General features: G+C 46.6%; 1 protein-coding gene across 1 annotated transcript in view; it reads right to left on the reverse strand.

Annotated features, from left to right (window-relative positions):
• Nucleotides 1-19,604, reverse strand: part of LOC124798899 (protein dead ringer-like) — a 463,425-nt gene that overhangs the window by 19,748 nt on the left and 424,073 nt on the right. The window contains exons 5-6 of the mRNA XM_047262431.1: nt 4,713-4,821; nt 4,433-4,496 (exon numbers count right to left, since the gene is read on the reverse strand). Of these exons, the coding sequence (XP_047118387.1) occupies nt 4,433-4,496; nt 4,713-4,821 (173 nt within the window). The remainder of the gene's footprint in view (nt 1-4,432; nt 4,497-4,712; nt 4,822-19,604) is intronic.

A 19,604-nucleotide genomic window follows, 5' to 3' on the forward strand; every position in this document is an offset into this window, starting at 1 on the left:
TCTCGCCTAACCTAAAGTCTCCCTGCTCCTCCGCCCTCCTTGACGAAGCAGTTGGCAATACGAGGGTGACTGCTTATATCAGAAGTCTTCGGGTGTCATTGCTGACGATTTTGTTTTTCAAAATTTAAGCAATGATTGAGCTTGGGATTCGTGGCGTTTGATTGCTAGTCAAAGACTCTACACCTAGATCGTGAGTGCTCATTTATACTTATAGATGCGAAAAAAATGACTGACAAAAAATGGTTCAAATGGCTCTGAGCACTATGGGACTTAACTACTGAGGTCATCAGTCCCCTAGAACTTAGAACTACTTAAACCTAACTAACCTAAGGACATCACACACATCCACGCCCGAGGCAGGATTCGAACCTGCGACCGTAGCGGTTCACGCGGTTCCAAACTGACGCGCTTAGAACCGCACGGCCACACCGGCCGGCAATGACTGACACTTCTGGGCTACGCTTTGCACCTATGTTAAAGATAACAAATGATTATTTCATGTTAAAATAGTTTCTCTCTCATCGTGAATTTTCGCTTCTTATTTGGAATTTCTATCGTCTGATAGTTTTCTTCATCAGATATGAAGAACAAAAAACAGTATCTTTGGTGGTGAATCGTCATCCTCTAAATGGATGCGCTTCACAGTTGTGTCCTCATGTAACAATAACCTCACTCGAGACATTGTAGGCATTTTCGAGCATTGTATTTATCACAGGGGAATGCTCGAATGCGCCTTCTACTATGAACTACTGTGCCTTTCCATGACAATACGTATATTTTCTATTAAGAGCATCTCTCATTTCATGGTGCAACGCCCAACCAACGTTTTAGGCTTCCTCTATTGGACAGTATGAACAAACATAAAAAGCTGATCTTCCTTCTTTTCTCTCATTTCTGAGTTGTCTGCAGTGAAATAACTGCAGAATGCGTGGTGGCAAGATGGACGCAGGACAACAATGTGGCAAGCAGAGTAGGCACGGGTGGTTCCAGAAGGAGAACACCACGAGAAGGTCGTAAGGTTGTTCGACTGGCTCTGACCAATGCGCGTATGACAAAAGCTGAAAATCGGGCATAAGTTATAGGCGGAATGTAATCTCGAACAAGCAGGAATAGATTTGGCGCAAAAATTGACTGAGTAATTCTATTTTATTATTATTTGCAGTAGCAAGGTTGTTTGTGCTTGGACGATGCAATTTCTTGTGTATTTTAAGAAAGTTGAAACGAGACAGACAGTAACGAATCGCAGATTATTTGCACACAAATATCTGTTCCGACGACAACTTGACAGTTGTGGGATGAATCATTCTCGACTGGCTAGAGAGAGAGCAAGGGAGAGAGAGAGGGGGAGGGGAGGAGAAAGAGAAAGAGAAAGAGAAAGAGAGAGAGAGAGAGAGACTGATTGGGGGGAGGGGGGGAGTTGTCAGCAAATTGTGGGCTTCGGCTGTGAACAAAAGCGGGGACAAAGGAATGAGTGGCGGTCAGATCGACGCCAGCGAGGTGGTAGGGTAGAAGAACTGCTGAATGTTCGCAGGAAGCACATCTCCTGGAGAACCATGCCTCTTCAGTTCCTGGAATCATGGTGTGAAGCAGGATTGGTTTGATAAATTGTTAGAGGGAGACTGATTGCTCTCCAGTATGCGGCAAGACAGGTAAACCCTGCTGTGTTACACTCTAGAACCAAGGTACCAAATGGCATTCTCGAACAGGACCACGCAGAGCTCCACACAGCAGTTTGCATCACAAACGACGTAATGGTAGCACGGTTCATTTACTTGTTTCCCAGTCCCGTCATTTGTCACCCACAGAGCACGTCTGAGATGCGATGGAAAGAAGGATGATCACATTAGCCACCAGCTAAAAATCTACATGTGTTGACACAGCATGTATCAAGCAAGTCATGAAATTCCTTAAGGTAACATTCGGAGGCTGTTTCCTTCCATGTGACAATGAATACAAGAATTTAATTGTGCCTGTGGGGGTCACACTTGATACTGATTATCATCATTGACATACGCTGGGAATGAAATGGAAGTTTATTCATATAACCCAAGCTGTACTAATGGACCGTGTGCTTTACGCTCACCTTTTATAAAAGCTATAATCTAGTCATGTACATCATATTGTAAAATTCCGAATAAAATATTAACTGTTTTTAATGAATTCTCTTACCAGGGTCTACAATTGTTTAAATTTTTTACAATTAGACTTAATCCAAAAAATTAAGTACTTTAGTAGTAGTTGGTGCTTCTCGCAACAAACGTCGTATTCAGTATTTTCAGGTTCTGGACTCCACTTAAACATCTGTATCTCTTTAAAAAATGTACACTATCATGGGATAGCGATATGCACATTTACAGATGGCGGTGAGTCGCGTACACAGGGTTTAAAAGGGCAGTGCATTGACGGACCTGTCATTTGTACTCAGGTGATTAAAAAAAATGGCTCTGAGCACTATGGGACTTAACATCTTAGGTCATCAGTCCCCTAGACTTAGAACTACTTAAACCTAAGGACATCACACACATCGATGCCCGAGGCAGGATTCGAACCTGCGACCGTAGCAGTCGCGCGGTTCTGGACTGAAGCGCCCAGAACCAGAACCGCTCGGCCACCGCGGCCGGCGCAGGTGATTCATGTGAAAGGGTTTCCGACCTGATTATGGCTGCACGACGGTAATTAACAGACGTCGAATGCGGAATGGAAGCTGGAGCTAGACGCATGGGACATTCTATTTTTAGTATTCCGAGATCCACAGTATCAGTAATGTGGCGAGAACATCACATTTCAGGCATTACCTCTCACCACGGACAACATAGTGGCCGACGGCCTTCACGTAACGACAGAGAGTAGCGGCGCTTACGTAGAGTTATCAGTGGTATCACACAAGCAAAAATAACAGCAGAAATCAATGTGGGACTGCGACGAACGTATCTAGGAAAGATCGGAAAAAACTTGGCGTTAAATGGCTATGGCAGCAGACGACCGGCGCGAGTGCCATTGCTAACGGCACGAAATAGCCTGCAGTGCCCCTCCTGGGCCCTTGACCATTTCAGTTTGCCCTTACACGACTGAAAAACCCTGGCCTGGTCATATGAGCCCTGTTTTCAGATGGTAAGAGCTGGTGGTAGGGTTCGAGTGTGGCGCCGATCCCACGACGCCATAGACCCAAGTTGTGAATGAGGTACTGTGCAAGCTGGTAGTAGCTTCATGATTGTGTGCTTTGTTTACATGGAACGGACTGTGTCCTCTGGTCCAACTGAACCGATCACTGACTGGAAATTGTTGCCTTTGGCTACCTGGAGACCATTTTCAGCCGTTCACTGACTTCATGTTTCCAAACAACGATGGATTTTTTTTGGATGAGAATGCGCCTTGCCACTGGGCGGCAATTGTTCGCGATTAGTTTGAAGAACATTCTGGACATGGAACTTCCTGGCAGATTAAAACCTTGTGCTGGGCCGTTTCATATCAGCGCACACTCCGCTGCAGAGTGAAAATCTCATTCTGGAAACATGCCGCAGGTTGTGGCTAAGCCATGTCTCCGCAATATCCTTTCTTTCAGGAGTGCTAGTTCTGCAAGGTTCGGAGAAGAGCTTCTGTAAAGCTTGGAAGGTAGGAGGCAAGGTACTGGCAGAAGTGAAGCTGTGAGGACGGGGCGTGAGTCGTGCTTGGGTAGCTCAGTTGGTAGAGCACTTGCCCGCGAAAGACAAAGGTCCCGAGTTCGAGTCTCGGCCCGGCACACAGTTTTAATCTGCCAGAAACTTTCATATCAGCGCACACTCCGCTGCAGAGTGAAAATCTCATTCTGGAAACATTCTGGACAGTTTGAGCCAATGATTTGACAACCTAGATCACCCGATATGAAACATCTATGGGACCGAGAGATAAATTCATCACGGAATCCTGCACCGGCAACACTTTCGCAATTACGGATGACTGTAGAGGCAGCGCGACTCAATATTTCTAGGGGGACTGATGACCTCAGAAGTTAAGTCCCATAGTGCTCAGAGCCATTTGAACCATTTCAATATTTCTACAGAGAACTTCCAACGATTTGTTGACTCCATGCCACACCGAGTTGCCGCACTGTACTGGGCAAAAGGAGGTCCGACACAATATTAGGAAGTATCCCACTACTTTAGTCATCTCAGTATTTGTTGTGAATAGACATCAAAAACAGTTAACGAAATTTGTGTTTTTTAAAAACTTTTTTTTTTTTTTTTTTTTTTTTTGGATGGTCAAGAATATATCCCCCGCCCCCTCACGCCGTTATGTGATGAACATCTCCACAAAGTTTTATAAATGTCGGATTGGTACTTCATGATATAACACGTTTCATGTCCGCCAGCTTGTCTGACCTCACACATCGAGGTCAAAAAGACGCTAGCGATCAGCTGTTAGCGAAACCAGTGGAGGTGATTTAGGTGCTCACATTCGGGCAGCGTCGGCGCGTGCAGGTGCTGCGACGCCTGCTGGTGCGAGTTGCCGTTGAGGTGGGCGTGCGTGTGCGCATGCGCGTGCGCGGGCCGCGCGCCGCCGTGCGCCGTGACGAGGCTCAGCGGCGACACCTGGCCCACGGCGCCCGCGCGCCCGCCCCCGCCGCCGCCCCCGCTGGCCGCAGCCACCGCCGCGGCGGCCGCCGCCGCAGCCGCCACCGGGCCGGCCGCGCTCGCCGCCGCCACCGCCGCCATGTCCGAGTAGGCGCCGCCGTAGCTGCTGCGCCGGCCCTCGCGCCGGTTGCCGTCGATGGCCGCCTGCAGCTCCTGCGGCGTGCTCAGGCCGCGCCGCTCGCACTCGTACGGGTACAGGTACTTCATGTACCTGCAACACACGCGGCGTCACTTATAGTTGCAACCAGCTCCACACTTAGCATCAGCCCTAGTATTGCAAGACAATGAAGGTTTTGACGACCGGATGTCATAGTTGCTAAGGAGCTTCCCCGGTTGTTGGCCCGTAGTCGATGTTTCGCTAAGAGCTGCGCTGGATATTTTCGGAGGAGCTCCTGGTGACGTTCAGTCTAGCGTCTTGCAGGGTGCCTCCGTAGGTGTCCAGCGCAGCTCTGAATCGGGAACCGTGAAGTTTCTTCGACCACAACCCGTAAGTATCATCAGCAACCGGGAATATTAGACCCATTCAGCAAGAAACGAGCCGGAAACTGTAAAATGAAAACCGCTGAACGGGTCCATGGCGTTGCCCACCGGAGATGATGTGGTCCTTATAAGAGCGTTGAGGCCCCAAATTCGCCGCTAGAGGAACGTGGCCGCGCACCTACGTGACGACAGAGCGAGCACTTTCGCCCTTCGACCGTCCAATGTACTCAGTCGTGCTGAAAACAGGCAAATGGAGGCTTCAAAAAAAAGAGCAAAGGGGGTGTACGACGTTTCCTGAAAATGGGAGGAAATGGGAAACGGAAATTGATAGAAAAGCGCTCCAAGGGTCGAGGCGTGGCACAAGTGATTCAAGGAAGGACGGACGTCGTTGCCGGATGACGCAAGATGTGGAACGCCACGCCGCACTTTCGATAGAATTGTTCAAGAGATGGATGTCCTCATTATTGAAGACCGGCGAGTGACGGTGGCAGCCGATGTTCCAGAGGTTGCATTGAGCGTCGGAATTGCAACGGATATCAGATTCTCTCCATACACTCGTGCCATTCGTCGATGGATTTTCGTTACCCTTACTCGAACCGCTGTAACGCGCTACACCCCTTGCTCTTCTTTTGAAGCCTCTATTTTATCCGTTTCCAGCACTACAGAATGTAGGGGGCGGCCGCCATGTTACCACGTCGGTGTTCGCTCCTCCCCCTCTAGCGGCGAGTTTGGGACCTCATTCATCGCTCTAATAGAGCTGCACCTTCTTCAGCGGCGTTACGATTCCTTCAGGTGTTGTTCTTTTCTTTCTTTCTTTTTTTCGAATGATCATAATACCTAAAGAGAGCAGAGCATCAGACCCCCTGTTAGATTTCACATTGAAGAGGGTGTGAAATTAACTGCTGTCGCAGCCCAGATTTATTGACAGTCCCTTGCGCAATGAATGGTCCTGGAAAAAAAACACAAGTTACTCCTGTTTACAAAAAGGGCGATAGATCGGTCCACGCTGTAAATACAAGAAAAAGAATATGACGATCACTGTGGTGGTAGTGATGATGCTGTAACTCTAACCTATAATAGAAAGAAATGCTAATTATTGTAACAAAAGCATCTGAAACTTTTATAATGTGCCCAGAACAAATAATTTTGTGTGCTACTAGATGTGTATATGTGTGTATTATGTTGGCAAATTGCACCTATTCATAAATTATTTTTGAACAGAATAAAGAAAATGCACAGAATTTCGCACAAATATCTCTGGCGACCATCTGTTGCACATAGTAAGCAAAACAATATGACCTTTCTGGAGGAAGATCGACTTCTGTCCCTTTTCAAGAGTCCCGTTACGTATCTTCTGCCTGTATTCCTACTAAAACCAAACTGCTCCTAAACCAGATTCCTTCCCATTACATGGTCTTTAACACACCTTTGGCTGAATGTGAAAACCAGGTTTAGTGGCTAAACGTTTGTTTGATAGTTCAGTTAGTCTAGAGAGTACGGTGGCTTTTCATCCCTCAAATACATTTCATTCGAATTTTGTGTTTTCCTCCATGCCGCCTATCGGAGCAACCGTGGTGTAAAATTCCTCGTTCGCGGTTCCCTAACACAATTTCCTATCGCTCGCTGCCGATCTACTAGCTGCAGACTGAACGCTGTTGCCGAGTGTCAGCTGCCTACAGCATCCTTTGGAGCCAGACACTACAAGGTGTATGAACATGTTCCCCATAGCATGTTTTCACTGAAAATATAGTCACTAAGAGCGTTTCTCTACAGTATGCCCGAGCGTGGCCACTTAATCCAGTGCATTATACACTCTACGAAGAGAAAAAAAATATCGCACTGGGCACAGGAATTATCCGAATCAGGCGGAAATCAGTACATGTGAAGTAAATGTACAGACAAACGAATTTCAGAAAATTTATTGAAGAGGAAGAGCTTCACATATTGTGCAATCAATAACATGTTGATCCACATCTAGCCCTTATGCAAGCAGTTATCCGTCTTGTCATTGATAGGGTTGTTGAATGTCCTCCTGAGGGATATAGTGCCAAATTCTGTTCAGGTATTGCGTTAGATCGTCAAAATTTCGAGCTCGTGGGAGGGCCTTCCCCATAATGCTCCAAACTTTCTCAACCGGGAAGAGATCCGGCGACCTTTCTGGCCAAGGTAGGGATTAGCAAGCACGAAGACAAGCAGTAGAAACTTTCGCCGTGTGCGAGCGGGCGTTAGCATGCTGAAAATTTATGCCCAGGATGGCTTGCCATGACAGGTTGAGAAAGTTTGGAGCATTATGGGGAGGGACCTCCAAGCTCGAGATTTTGACGATCTAATGCAATAGCTTGACAGAATTTGGCACTATACCCTCAGGAGAGCATCCAACAAGTGTATCAATCAATGGTAACTCGAATACATGCTTTCTTAAAGGTCAGAGGTGGACCAACGCGTTACTGACTTTCTCAATTTGTGAAGCTCTTGAATAAATCATCCAATTATTCTGAAATTGTAGTCATTTGTTTGTCTGTACATGTACACCACATCTACTGACTTTCGTGCTATTCAGAAAATTCCTTCGTGGTGCGTCAAATGGTTCAAATGGCTCTGAGCACTATGGGACTTAACTTCTGAGGTCATCAGTCCCCAAGAACTTAGAACTACTTAAACCTAACTAACGTAAGGACATCACACACACATCCATGCCCGAGGCAGGATTCGAAGCTGCGACCGTAGCGGTCGCGCGGTTCCAGACTGTAGCGCCTAGAACCGCTCGGCCACTCCGGCCGGCCATGGTGCGTCTTTTATTTGTTCTAGGGTGTACTATATCTGTCAAATAAATTCAGATTTCAAAGCGTTTACGCTATTTTGTTCCCAGGTATAATTATGGCGCAACTTACAAGGAAGTACCTCTCATTTCGGTGAGAGGGCAACCTTAAATACTGTGTGGTGCGTGGCTATATAGCTTTACTTGCTCAGAGACTTAATTTGAACCCAACTGAAAGTGTTCTGGAATGTCAATTTTGCCCCACAATGATCCAATTCTATGCTTATTAACAGCGATGCTGCAAGGGTACGATCCTAGGAAATCTTCCACCACTTGATTGAATATATAGACGCGGTAATGGGATTCGTCCGGAAAAGAGTGGAGCATCTTTCTCTTAACCCCCAAGTTTAAGGATAGCTTGTGTACCTACTGTCCAGTTTGCAGCACAGGTATAATATATAGTTACTTGTTCGTATGAAATGAATGGAAGAATTTGACTACAAGAGCAAACTGTGTGGTTCCTCGATCCCTTTACATTCCCAGTAAACAGAAGACCTCGTTGCACGCGGGTTGTGCGCCGTTGTCTCAGCCAAGAAAAGCGCAGCTCGCGCCGCCTCTGGCAGGGTCCTCCCTCGCCTCGCGCCCAGATGGCGAGCCACCCCAGGCGGGCGGCGAACAATAGCAGGGGCGGCACGCCACGTGTTCCCCGTTCGTGACGGAATTAGCAGCGTGTGCAGAATGCCGGGCCGGACCGCGGCCATCAGTGAGGGGCCGGCATGGAAAACAGGAAGACGCCGTCAGGGCGGCGGCGCTAGGGTTTCAGCGGCTGACATCGGCATCCGCCGGCCGCCCGCTCGCCCTAATAAATGCGATCCCACCGCCGCGCCGGTGGCCACACTCCTCGCCTCCTCTCGACTTCCTCTCTCCCATGTACGCTAGACGTGGCTCGCGACCATGTCGTCTTTTTGGACCTGAGCTATGCTACTCGTCTGATACCGTTCGCCATCTCTTCCTACTGCGCCCTTTACCTCCCAAGAAATGAAAGAAAGCCATTTCAGACATATCCGGAAATAATGTCGCTCCAAAGTAATGTCAAGAACTTACTCATAGGTACAACATAAAGGGACGAAGGCATCCTTCGTCAGGACTTTCCACGTCCAGCGAATCGCCTCAGACCGCGCGGCTACCCCGGGCGGCATTGTCACTGCGACGCGATATTCAAGTCCGAGATGGTACTACACCTGTTCTTTCGGGGACTGATCTGAGAATCTTGCTGACCATGGGAGTACCACATTATCACATAGACAGTTCATGGAGACACTTGCTATTTCAAAACGAGCATTTTTCTGCTGAAAATAGGCTCCACAATACCGTCGCTTGAGTGGTAACACACACGAGGATGCAGGATATCCGCGACATACCAATGCGCCATCTGAGTTCCTCAGTGACTACCAGCCGTGACCTGAATCCACAACCGATGGCTCCCTACACCATGAGCCAGGAGTAACACAGCTGTGCCTCTCTAAGACATTGGAAGAACGGGACCTCTCACGACGTCGCCACGATACAGAGCAATGGCCATCCGAGGTAGCATAGAACCAAGGTTCACTGTTCAACACAGTGCAATGCCATTCATCAGCGCTCCACGCTTCCTGGTCACGAGATCACTCGAAACGAGGCCATTTGGGTTATCGTGTTAAAGGCAGTATATGTATGGGACGGCAATTCGTTAGGATGGCTGCTGTTAATCTCCGACCAGTCGTGTCGGATGACACAGAACGTTACGGGGCGTCCAGTGATCACTCAGGACATGATGCTGTTTGCGCCCCATACCAGGCCTGATAAATACACTACACACCGACAATGCACATGCACTCTGGTTACCTTTCTACCTATCGCAGAGCATTGTAACTTTGATAATTTATATACCTTCCAAATGGTGGACCAGATTTTGTCTGTAGTCGACACTGAATAAAAGACATCCAGTATTTGCTGCCCGTCGTCAGTCTGCAGGTAGTAACGTTAGGTCGACGATGAGTTAATAAGAGACAAGCACAAGCCCTGATTGGGTAAGGATGGGAAGAAAATTGGCCACGTCCTCATTTGGCTTACGCTGTTCGGCCTAGCCACGGGGAGGCTACATTAGGATGGCGGGACGTGGATCTGAATCACTGCTGCCAACTACATGTCAGCTTCAATAGTTATCAAGAATTTTGACACTGTTTCCGCGGTTGAATCAGTAATAGAACCAGTCTCTTATGAGAACAAAATTTTTGTCTGTTTTACTAGAACACGTTTCTACCCCTTTGTGACATCGACAGCGCACGTTTCATTATTTTGTCTTACTTTACATTTTAAGTACAACAGCTCGATGTATGCGTAACACAACAACAAAGACTTGTGACTGTAATGTTACTTTAACGTACGAAACTTAGAGAGAAACGCTCACTTACTATGCTATAAACCAGGTGATACATGTCCGGGATACAATCACTCGCCTATTTTAATATTTGTCTGCTTGTATAATTACGTACCTCTCCACATCCTGTTCCTTCCATTACGAAGTTAATTAATCTTGCAGATATTTTACTAACATCTACCTTCATCTGACATAGATTCTAACGAGTAAGTCTTCAGTGGTTAATTTATCAACTAATGCATTTTTCTAAAATTCCATTTCAGCTGATTCCAGTTTCTTCTTCGATTTTACCACAATTTAAGTTTCGCCGTAATACAGTTCTCTGATCCCCTATCCGCAGTCATCATTTCGTACCCGTCCAATTTTTTTAATGTTTGGGAAAGAAGTCAGCAACCCCTATATCAGGATGCTGCTTATATTTCCCTTTCCTCGGTCATCTTGTGCAGTTCTGCCTGCCTGCCGGCAGAATCCTTTCACTTTTGTAACTAAGCTTCCTACAAATCTGATGTTCAGGATGTTTCTGGCATGCTTTGTACAATTCTTTGTCACCGTTACTGCCCCTCTGACGTGTAAGTTGAATAACAGTCGACATAATCCGCAAACCTGCCTTACACCTCAACACAAGCATATTTTCCGCTTTTATTAGTTCGAATTGGTTTTCATAAGTATTTCAGATAACTGATTTGTTTGCAAGTTTGTCGCTCGGATTTCGTACATCTTACGGCTCTTTGTACCGTCGCAAACTGTCTCTAGGTCCATCTGATTAATTATAAACTTGGGATGTCGGTTTATGATATGAAAGAAGACTGACAGTTTCAGAAGCTACCAGTCTACACGTATTTAAGAGAAGCAAAAGCATACACATAACAGAACGCGAGCAACGGTAACTGACAGCTGAGTGTTTGTTTCGTTTTGTTTTGTTTTAGGGCGCAAAAGCGACTGGGGTCATACGCGCCCAAGTGAAAACTATAGAACACGAAGACAGAGAGGAGTTAAAAAACGACTACACGTCAATCCCAATCGATGTAAGAGAAGACAGCTAAAAACAGGGACGTGGAGAAAGGGCTATAATATGCACCACAGAAAAACGAAGGTCCAGAAGTAAAAATTAAGTGACCTTCGCCCTATTGCTAAGATGGATAAAAGGTAAAACGCGATCGACAGTCCGCGCGTCGTTCGCTGAAACGGCCAATAACTCAGACGGCAAACCCAAGCGGGAACGCAAATTGCCAAAAAATGGGTATTCCGTCAGGAAATGGCGGACAGTTAAAACTTGGGCCCAATGTGCACAAAGTTGTGGGACAGCGCCACTTAACAAATGGCGATGGCTAAAAAGACAGTGTCCTACATGCAACCCAATTAAAACGACCTCCTCCCGGCGGGAGGGCCGAGAGGTGGTCGTCCAAGCCGCTGGGAGAGGCTTAATAATCTGGAGCTTATTCCCATGAAAGGAGGACCAGTGGCGATGCCAAAGTGACGCCACCTCCTGACAGACGGCAACACAGAGATCATCGGAGGGAATATAGGAGCTAGTGGCCTGAGGTACGAGGACTGCAGCCTTGGCAACAGCATCGGCAGCCTCTTTTTCTGGCAGACCGGCATGACCACCAACCCACATAAACATTACAGTGGTTCCATCAAGAGTGACCAAGTGACAGTTTTCCTGGATCCGTTGCACTAAAGGATGGGCGGTTTACTGCGCACAGAGACTTTGAAGGGCGCTGAGAGAGTCTGAACAGAGGACACAATTCGAAAGCCCGTGTTGCCGCATGTACTCCGTGGCTTGATACAGAGCGAACAGCCGATACCGAAAAACATTGGCACCAATGGCGAAGGCACACTCGACACCACGGTCAGTCCGAGAGCCATCAGTGTACACAAAGGTACTACTGCGAAGTTCCATGCGAAGGTCGTGATACTGAAGGCGATAGAGCGAGGCTGGTGGCGAGGGTTAGGTAGCGAATGAAGGTCAAGACGAACACGGGCCGCCGCACGAAGCGAAGGTGGTGAAAGGTTCACACCCACTGGGAAAGTTGCAGGTAGTGTAAAGTTAAGCTGCCGGTGCAAGTGCCGAAAGTGGACTCTAGGAGGTAACAGAAGAGGGACGCGCCCCATACTGGAGGTCAAAGGAGGCATCAAAGAAGGAGGCATAAGATGGGTGGCCACGCATGGCACACAAATGGCATGCATACCTGCTGAGGAGAAAGTCACGGCGGTAGGACAGTGGTAGTTCAGCAGCTTCGGCATACAGACACTCAACCGAGCTGAGTGTTTTGTGAGTCTTGTCTTCGTAGAAGTGACAGTCTTTTTCTTATTAAAATTAATGTAAAAATGGAACGTTACAATGTAATATTCCGTCAAAAGCGAGTGAGCACAAGCTCGATGGGGAAGTACGGACAAACCAGCAATCAGTCGATTTATGATAACTACAAGGAGTCTAAGCCAGAGTGTGTCTATGGGAATTAGAAGCCCACTTTCCAGTTCTATAACTACAGTGAAAAGTAAACTAAGGACTTGTCTTATGCCGTTAACATGGCTAGCCCGATCCGAGAACTGTCAGTATCCTGCTTTCTGAAAATGTAGACGCGATTTTTTTGTTTTTGTTTTATTCTTAAATTTCGTTCACGTGAGTGAGAAGGGAAATTGCACCAAAGTCGAACCAATAGCAGCGTAGATGGCAGACGAGAATGGATCATGTCAGGGAACATATATCGGATTTAATGTCCCGCGGACAAGGAAGTCATTAGACACGGGGCAGACGTTTCGATTAGAAAGCAAAGATCCTCGCATTAAGCGATTTAGGGAAACCACGGGAAAGCAAAGTATGGATTGCCGGACGGAGATCTCAACCATGGTCTTTCCGGATGTGGGACCACCGTGCCACTTCACTCGGTCCAGTTCAAGGATCGCTAAACTATGCAGTAGACTTAAAATTCGCCAAACAAAAGTTTCAGCATTTATTGGAGAGGATCAGAGTTTGCCCGCCAATTTACTTTCCTTCTGAATCATCAGTTCTTCGGTTTCTCTGATGTAGGTGTCCATCTCTTTCGAAAATGTTGTAAATACGTGTAGTCGGTGACATCATCTTTGATGTAAAATATAGATTCAGATATTTTTATTTTTCTACACTTTTTAATTTACACAGAGGAGGACAACGAAATTACTTACTTCGTTGGCAGGCCACTAACTGGGAAGATGAAACACAGGAGGCTGAATGCCAAGAGCGGTGTCGTGCTCGAGATGAGCAGGTGGGGAAGAGGGGAGCGAGGCGTCCTCCCGGATGAAAGGCGCTCGCCGCAGTTTGTTTGCACAGGAAACGGACGGACGCAACGGCAGCCAACTGCGCAGGGATCCATCCGTTCATATAAACGGGCGCGGCGGTATTTTTACGGCGCGTTAATTAAAGGTGATTGTCGCGGCGCTGAGCCGGCTATCTGTCACGCATCGTGTTGAGATTGGCGACGGCCCAGTGCAGGTGAATTAATCAGCCGGCGGCGTCCAGGGCTGGCGAGCGCCGGCCGTGATGGATGGCGCATTCATCCACTACTGTCTCGCGCGCGGCCGACGTCATCAGAAATAGAAACTCCGCCGCCTGGGACTTAATTAATGCGCGCCGGGCAGCAGCAGCCCCGAGCTGCCAGTTTGCTCGGGGTAAACGAGGTGATGCACCTTCAGACGAAAAACGTTATCTGACCGTGTAATTTGGAAACGTGTTCATTAAGAAATAGTAATAATAATGATAATAATACTGAGTCTTCGATACTGCCGGAACGCCCAAAGGAGGCGACCATCCAGATCAGCCTCCTAGAAAGGGCGTTGATTTATAGCAATTGGGCACGTTTAAAATTTCTGCCAGACAGAGATTCGAACCTTGGTCTCCTACTTACTTGGTGGATGTGCTGACCCTACACCATCCGGACGCAGTGGTCACCACAATCGCGCGGGCTACCCTGGCACGCCGCCCATCAGACCTAAATTCTCAACTTACACCGCACACTACCGATGTAGTGACCCTGCTCATTAGCCTCATCACTTGCTGCTTCTCGCCGATTCCTCTAAGAATTCGAGCCTGGTGTGCATCTGCACTGAAGGAGTCATTGGTCATAATCACCTTTGTATATATGGTAGTCCACTTAAACGTTTCAGCTCAGATATCTCTGGAACAATAATATATATTGAAAACCGATTTTCTCGGGTACGAATGTAAGGCAGGGGTCCATGAAAGTAAACGCTTTTGATACATTCTAAAAGCTATATTGTTTTCAACGCAAACCTATGTTTTTGAATGGACACCCCATATTATGTCTTACGCAATCAATAATACGAAAAATCATAAAATACTGGCATTGGTTGCATCTTAATACGTTAATTACATCACGAGAAACAGCAAAGCGAAACTGACACTTGAAATGAACGAAACGCACCCCTATTGCACATTCCGAGATGCACGCGTGAACCCACGTAGCTCGTAATCGCGATATGATTGACGTACTACTATGCAACTAACTCGGTCCTTATTGCAATTTACACTGTTATTAAGTGGACTGGAAAAAATGCCGACGTCCAGTCATACGGAATGAAAAATAAGGAAAGGGTTTTGGTTTATTGATCTTCACTACAGTACTAAAACGGGCAGAACGGTGACGAAAAACCGAATGTCACCGGCCAGGGTAAACACACCGAAGAGCCAAAGAAACTGGCAGCCCTGCCTAATATCGTGTAGGGCCCCCAAGAGTATGCAGTAGTGCCGCAACACGACGTGGCATGGACTCGACTAATGTCTGAATTGAAACCATAAATCCTGCAGTGCTGTCCATAGATCTGTAAGAGTACGAGGGGTTGGAGATCCCTTCTGAACAACACGTTGCAAGGCATCTCAGATATACTCATTAATGTTCATGTCTGGGGAGTTTTGTGGCCAGCAGGAGTGTTTAAACTCAAGAGGAGAGCTCGTGGAGCCACTGGATGTGTGGGGCTTTGCATTGTCCTGCTGGAATTGCCCAAGTCCGTCGGAATGCACAATGGACATGTATGGACGCAGGTGATCAGACAGGATGCTCACGTACGTGTCGCCTGTCAGAGTCATATCTAGATGTATCAGGGGTCCCATATCATTCCTACTGCACACGCCCCACACCGTTACAGAGCCATAAGACGAACAGCAACATCTATATTACAATATTCATTATACGCCAGTTCGAAACCATCTCTACACATTACTAGCGTCAAAACTTCTTGTCACATAAAGAAGTGTTTCTTTTTATGTCCTCTAAACGTATACGCTATTTTTACACCCTTTATAACACTTTTTAATCAATGATATCCTCAGACCTTTAACAAGTTGAAGCAGTTTCAGACGATCATGCATGCACTTCTGTAATTCATTTTGACGACTGCGTGTTAAGTGAGAATTTCTGGAGCACAGGTACGACTGAAATGCAAGTGATTGTGATAAAGTAATGCCTTGTATTTTTTTCCTGAAGTGTATAAAATATTCAGTTTAGAAATCTTATTTGGTACTGGGCTTCTCATCCGTCTTCGAAAAAAGCTTTGGACTGGGATCTTAACAGTGAATCCGTTCACTGTTGTTACCCATCGTTGTAAATTTAAGGTAAAATCGTACATATAAAACAAGAAGAACTCAAAAAGTTGTGGGGTGAAGCAGAAGTTTTTAAAATTCTGTTCGTACAAAAACGTGAGCTTGTTATGGAATACAAAAAATAAGCATTGCAATATTGACTTGCTAATTATCCTTTTTCCTACTAAACCATGAATGATACAAAGAGGAAGACACAACCCTGTTGCATTCTAAATAGCCAATTATGAATATTATCACTGATACGGGGAAAGTACTTTTGGAACGCTAAATCTTTTAACATTTTCTTTTTGCTGGCTAATGACATCATTGGAGATTATTTCCTCACTACAGAAAGAGTGCAAGTTAATGCGCAATCCGTGATCCCTCCATCACGGTTCTCATTATCGGACATATTTACATGACGACCATGTCATAAGCAGAATGCGTGTCATTTGCTGCTTCTAGGAAACTTTATTGTCTCTTCTCTTTTTACGATTTGCCGCTTACATCAGCCAGCCTTGAAGCCGTCTTCATTCCGTCACGAATCGTGTCGTTTCTAATAGTGATCGGTACATCTCATATCTTAGTAGGCAGAATTGCCAACGCTTACGCGACATTATTAGACGATGGTGCATTTGGACACAGTTTATCACAACTCTCTGTGTTGTTCGTTTATGTCGCTATTATGCTTACTGTCACAAGGTTTTTCCATTTACTTCTGCTAGGCATACGACTGTAAGTGCAGAACAAGAAATATGAAAAAATGGAAGGGCTTTTTCAACCTCTTATCGGTTGCGATATTACGAGGACGTGCTGAAAAGCATTGTCTCTGAATTTTTTATGTGAAAACTCTTAAAGATTTTTAAATAAAACAGAGTTTATTAACATCCAACATTTTTATTTCTCAACATATTCACACTGACGACGAACATGTTTCTTCCAACGAGAGACCAGTTTGTTAATGCCGTCACTGTAGAATATCTGACTTCGTTGCTGGAGCCACAACCTCACTTCTGCTTGCACCGCTTCATCACTACCTAAGTGAGATCCTCGGAGGTGTTCTTTAAGTTTCGGAAACAGATGAAAATCGGATGGGGCCAAGTCGGGACGGTATGGACGACGATCGATCACAATGAACCCAAGGCATCGGATTGTTGCAGATGACACAGCGCTCGTGTGTGTTCTGGCATTGTCATGATGAAGGAGACACTACTCCATGTGCGGACGAGCTCTTCGAATTCAAAACTCGATTACCTCACGCTGTTTGTGACGCACCGATATACACTACTGGCCATTAAAATTGCTACACCACGAAGATGACGTGCTACAGACACGACATTTAACCGACAGGAAGAAGATGCTGTGATATCCAAATGATTAACTTTTCAGAGCATTCACACAAGGTTGGCGCCGGTGGCGACACCTACAACGTGCTGACATGAGGAAAGTTTCCAACCGATTTCTCATACACGAACAGCAGTTGACCGGCGTTGCCTGGTGAAACGTTGTTGTGATGCCTCGTGTAAGGAGGAGAAATGCGTACCACCACGTTTCCGACTTTGATAAAGGTCGGATTGTAGCCTATCGCGATTGTGGTTTATCGTATCGCGAAATTGCTTCTCGCGTTGGTCGAGATCCAATGACTGTTAGCAGAATAGGGAATCGGTGGGTTCAGGAGGGTAATACGGAACGCCGTGCTGGATCCCAACAGCCTCGTATTACTAGCAGTCGAGATGACAGGCATCTTATCCGCATGGCTGTAACGGATCGTGCAGCCACGTCTCGATCCCTGAGTCAACAGACGGGGACGTTTGCAAGACAACCACCATCTGCACGAACAGTTCGACGACGTTTGCAGCAGCATTGACTATCAGCTCAGAGACCATGTCTGCGGTTACCCTTGACGCTGCATCACAGACAGGAGCGTCTAAGATGGTGTACTCAACGACGAACCTGGATGCACGAATGGCAAAACGTCATTTTTTTCGGATGAATCCAGGACTCGAATCTCCTACGGGAGCGGCCACGCCTGGCACGAAGTCGGCGTTCCAAAACATCCCAAAGGCGTTCTGTAGGATTGAGGCCAGGACTCTGTGCAGGCCAGTCAATTACAGGGATGTTATTGTCGTGTAACCTTCGCCACAGGCCGTGCATTATGAACAGGTGCTCGATCATGTTGGAAGATGCAATCGCCATCCCCGAATTCCTCTCCAACAGTGGGAAGCAAGAAGGTGCTTAAAACATTAATGGAGGTCTGTGCTGTGATAGTGTCACGCAAAACAACAAGGAGTGCATGCCCCCTCCATGAACAAAACGATCACACGATAAAACCACCGCCTCCGAATTTTGCTGTTGGCACTACACACGCTGGCAGATGATGTTCACCAGTTTATGCTCCTTACACCAAGCGAGGCGTCGTTTGGCATTTAGCGCCGTAATGTGTGGCTTATGAGCAACTGCTCGACCATGAAACCCAGATTTCCTCACCTCCCGCCTAACTGTGATAGTAGTTACAGTGGATCCCGATGCAGTTTGGAATTCTTGTGTGATGGTCTGGATAGATGTCTGCCTATTACACATTACGACCCTCTTCAACTGTCGGCGGTCTCTGTCAGTCAACAGACGAGGTCGGCCTGTACGCTTTTGTTCTGTACGTGTCTCTACACGTTTCCACTTCACTATCACATCGGAAACAGTGGACCTGGGGATGTTTAGGAGTGTGGAAATCTCGCGTACAGACGTATGACACAAGTGATACCCAATCACCTGACCACGTTCGAAGTCCGCGAGTTTCGTGGAGGGCCTCATTCTGCTCTCTCACGATGTCTAATGACTACTGAGGTCGCTGATTTGGAGTACCTGGCAGTAGGTGGCAGCACAATGCACCTAATATGAAAAAACTTATGTTTTTGGGGCTGTCCGGATACTTTTGATCACAGTGTGGGAGGAAGTATTATGTTGCCCGACTCGTCCCGCAACGTACTCTCTCGGAGTTTCAATAGTAATACTCGATGTACAATGCCTTTCGTGTAATGTCTGCCAGTGAACTTGTTGAGCATATCCGTAACGCTCTCGCACCAACTGCACGATCCGGGTCGAAGCATTCCGCTCTTCGTTCTATCTAGTCTATCTCATCTTTTAATTCAGCCTGGAAAGGGTTCCGGAGTGATGAGCAATACTCAGGAATAGTTCCAACAAGTGTTTTGTAGGCCATTTCCTTCGTGGATGAATTGTATTTCCTTAAGAGTCTTCCTACGAATTTCAGACTGGACCTGCTTTGCCTACCATCGTATTTGTTTTGTGTGTCCGTTCCACTGAAGGTCACCCCGTGTGCATACTCCTAGATACAGGGATTGGACAAAAATATGGGAACACAGAGAAACGCATGTCTGAAAATAAACGCAGATGACGCCCAAGCCTGCAGATTGTACTGTTTTATTTGATCAAGAAAGTCACCTGTTCAAGTGCCCCAATATGTTGGAAGTGTTCGGAACAATGTTCTGTGTAGTAGTGAGTGCATTATGTTGGACCCAAATGAAATCGAAGTGGGTAAATTGTTGATACTCGTGTGGTGGGTGTTTCCATAAGTAAGGTAGCTGAAGTGTTTGGCGTTTCACGAAGCACTGTATCGTAGATTTATACCACTTACAGAGCAAGCGGAAAAACATGATCCGCTAAGTCACAACGCAAACGAAATTGCGTATTGAATGATCGTGATAGGCGATCACTGAAGAGGACAGTGACGAAAAATAAGATGAC

The sequence above is a fragment of the Schistocerca piceifrons genome, chromosome 5 (genome assembly GCF_021461385.2).
Source record: "Schistocerca piceifrons isolate TAMUIC-IGC-003096 chromosome 5, iqSchPice1.1, whole genome shotgun sequence".
NCBI lineage: Eukaryota > Metazoa > Arthropoda > Insecta > Orthoptera > Acrididae > Schistocerca > Schistocerca piceifrons.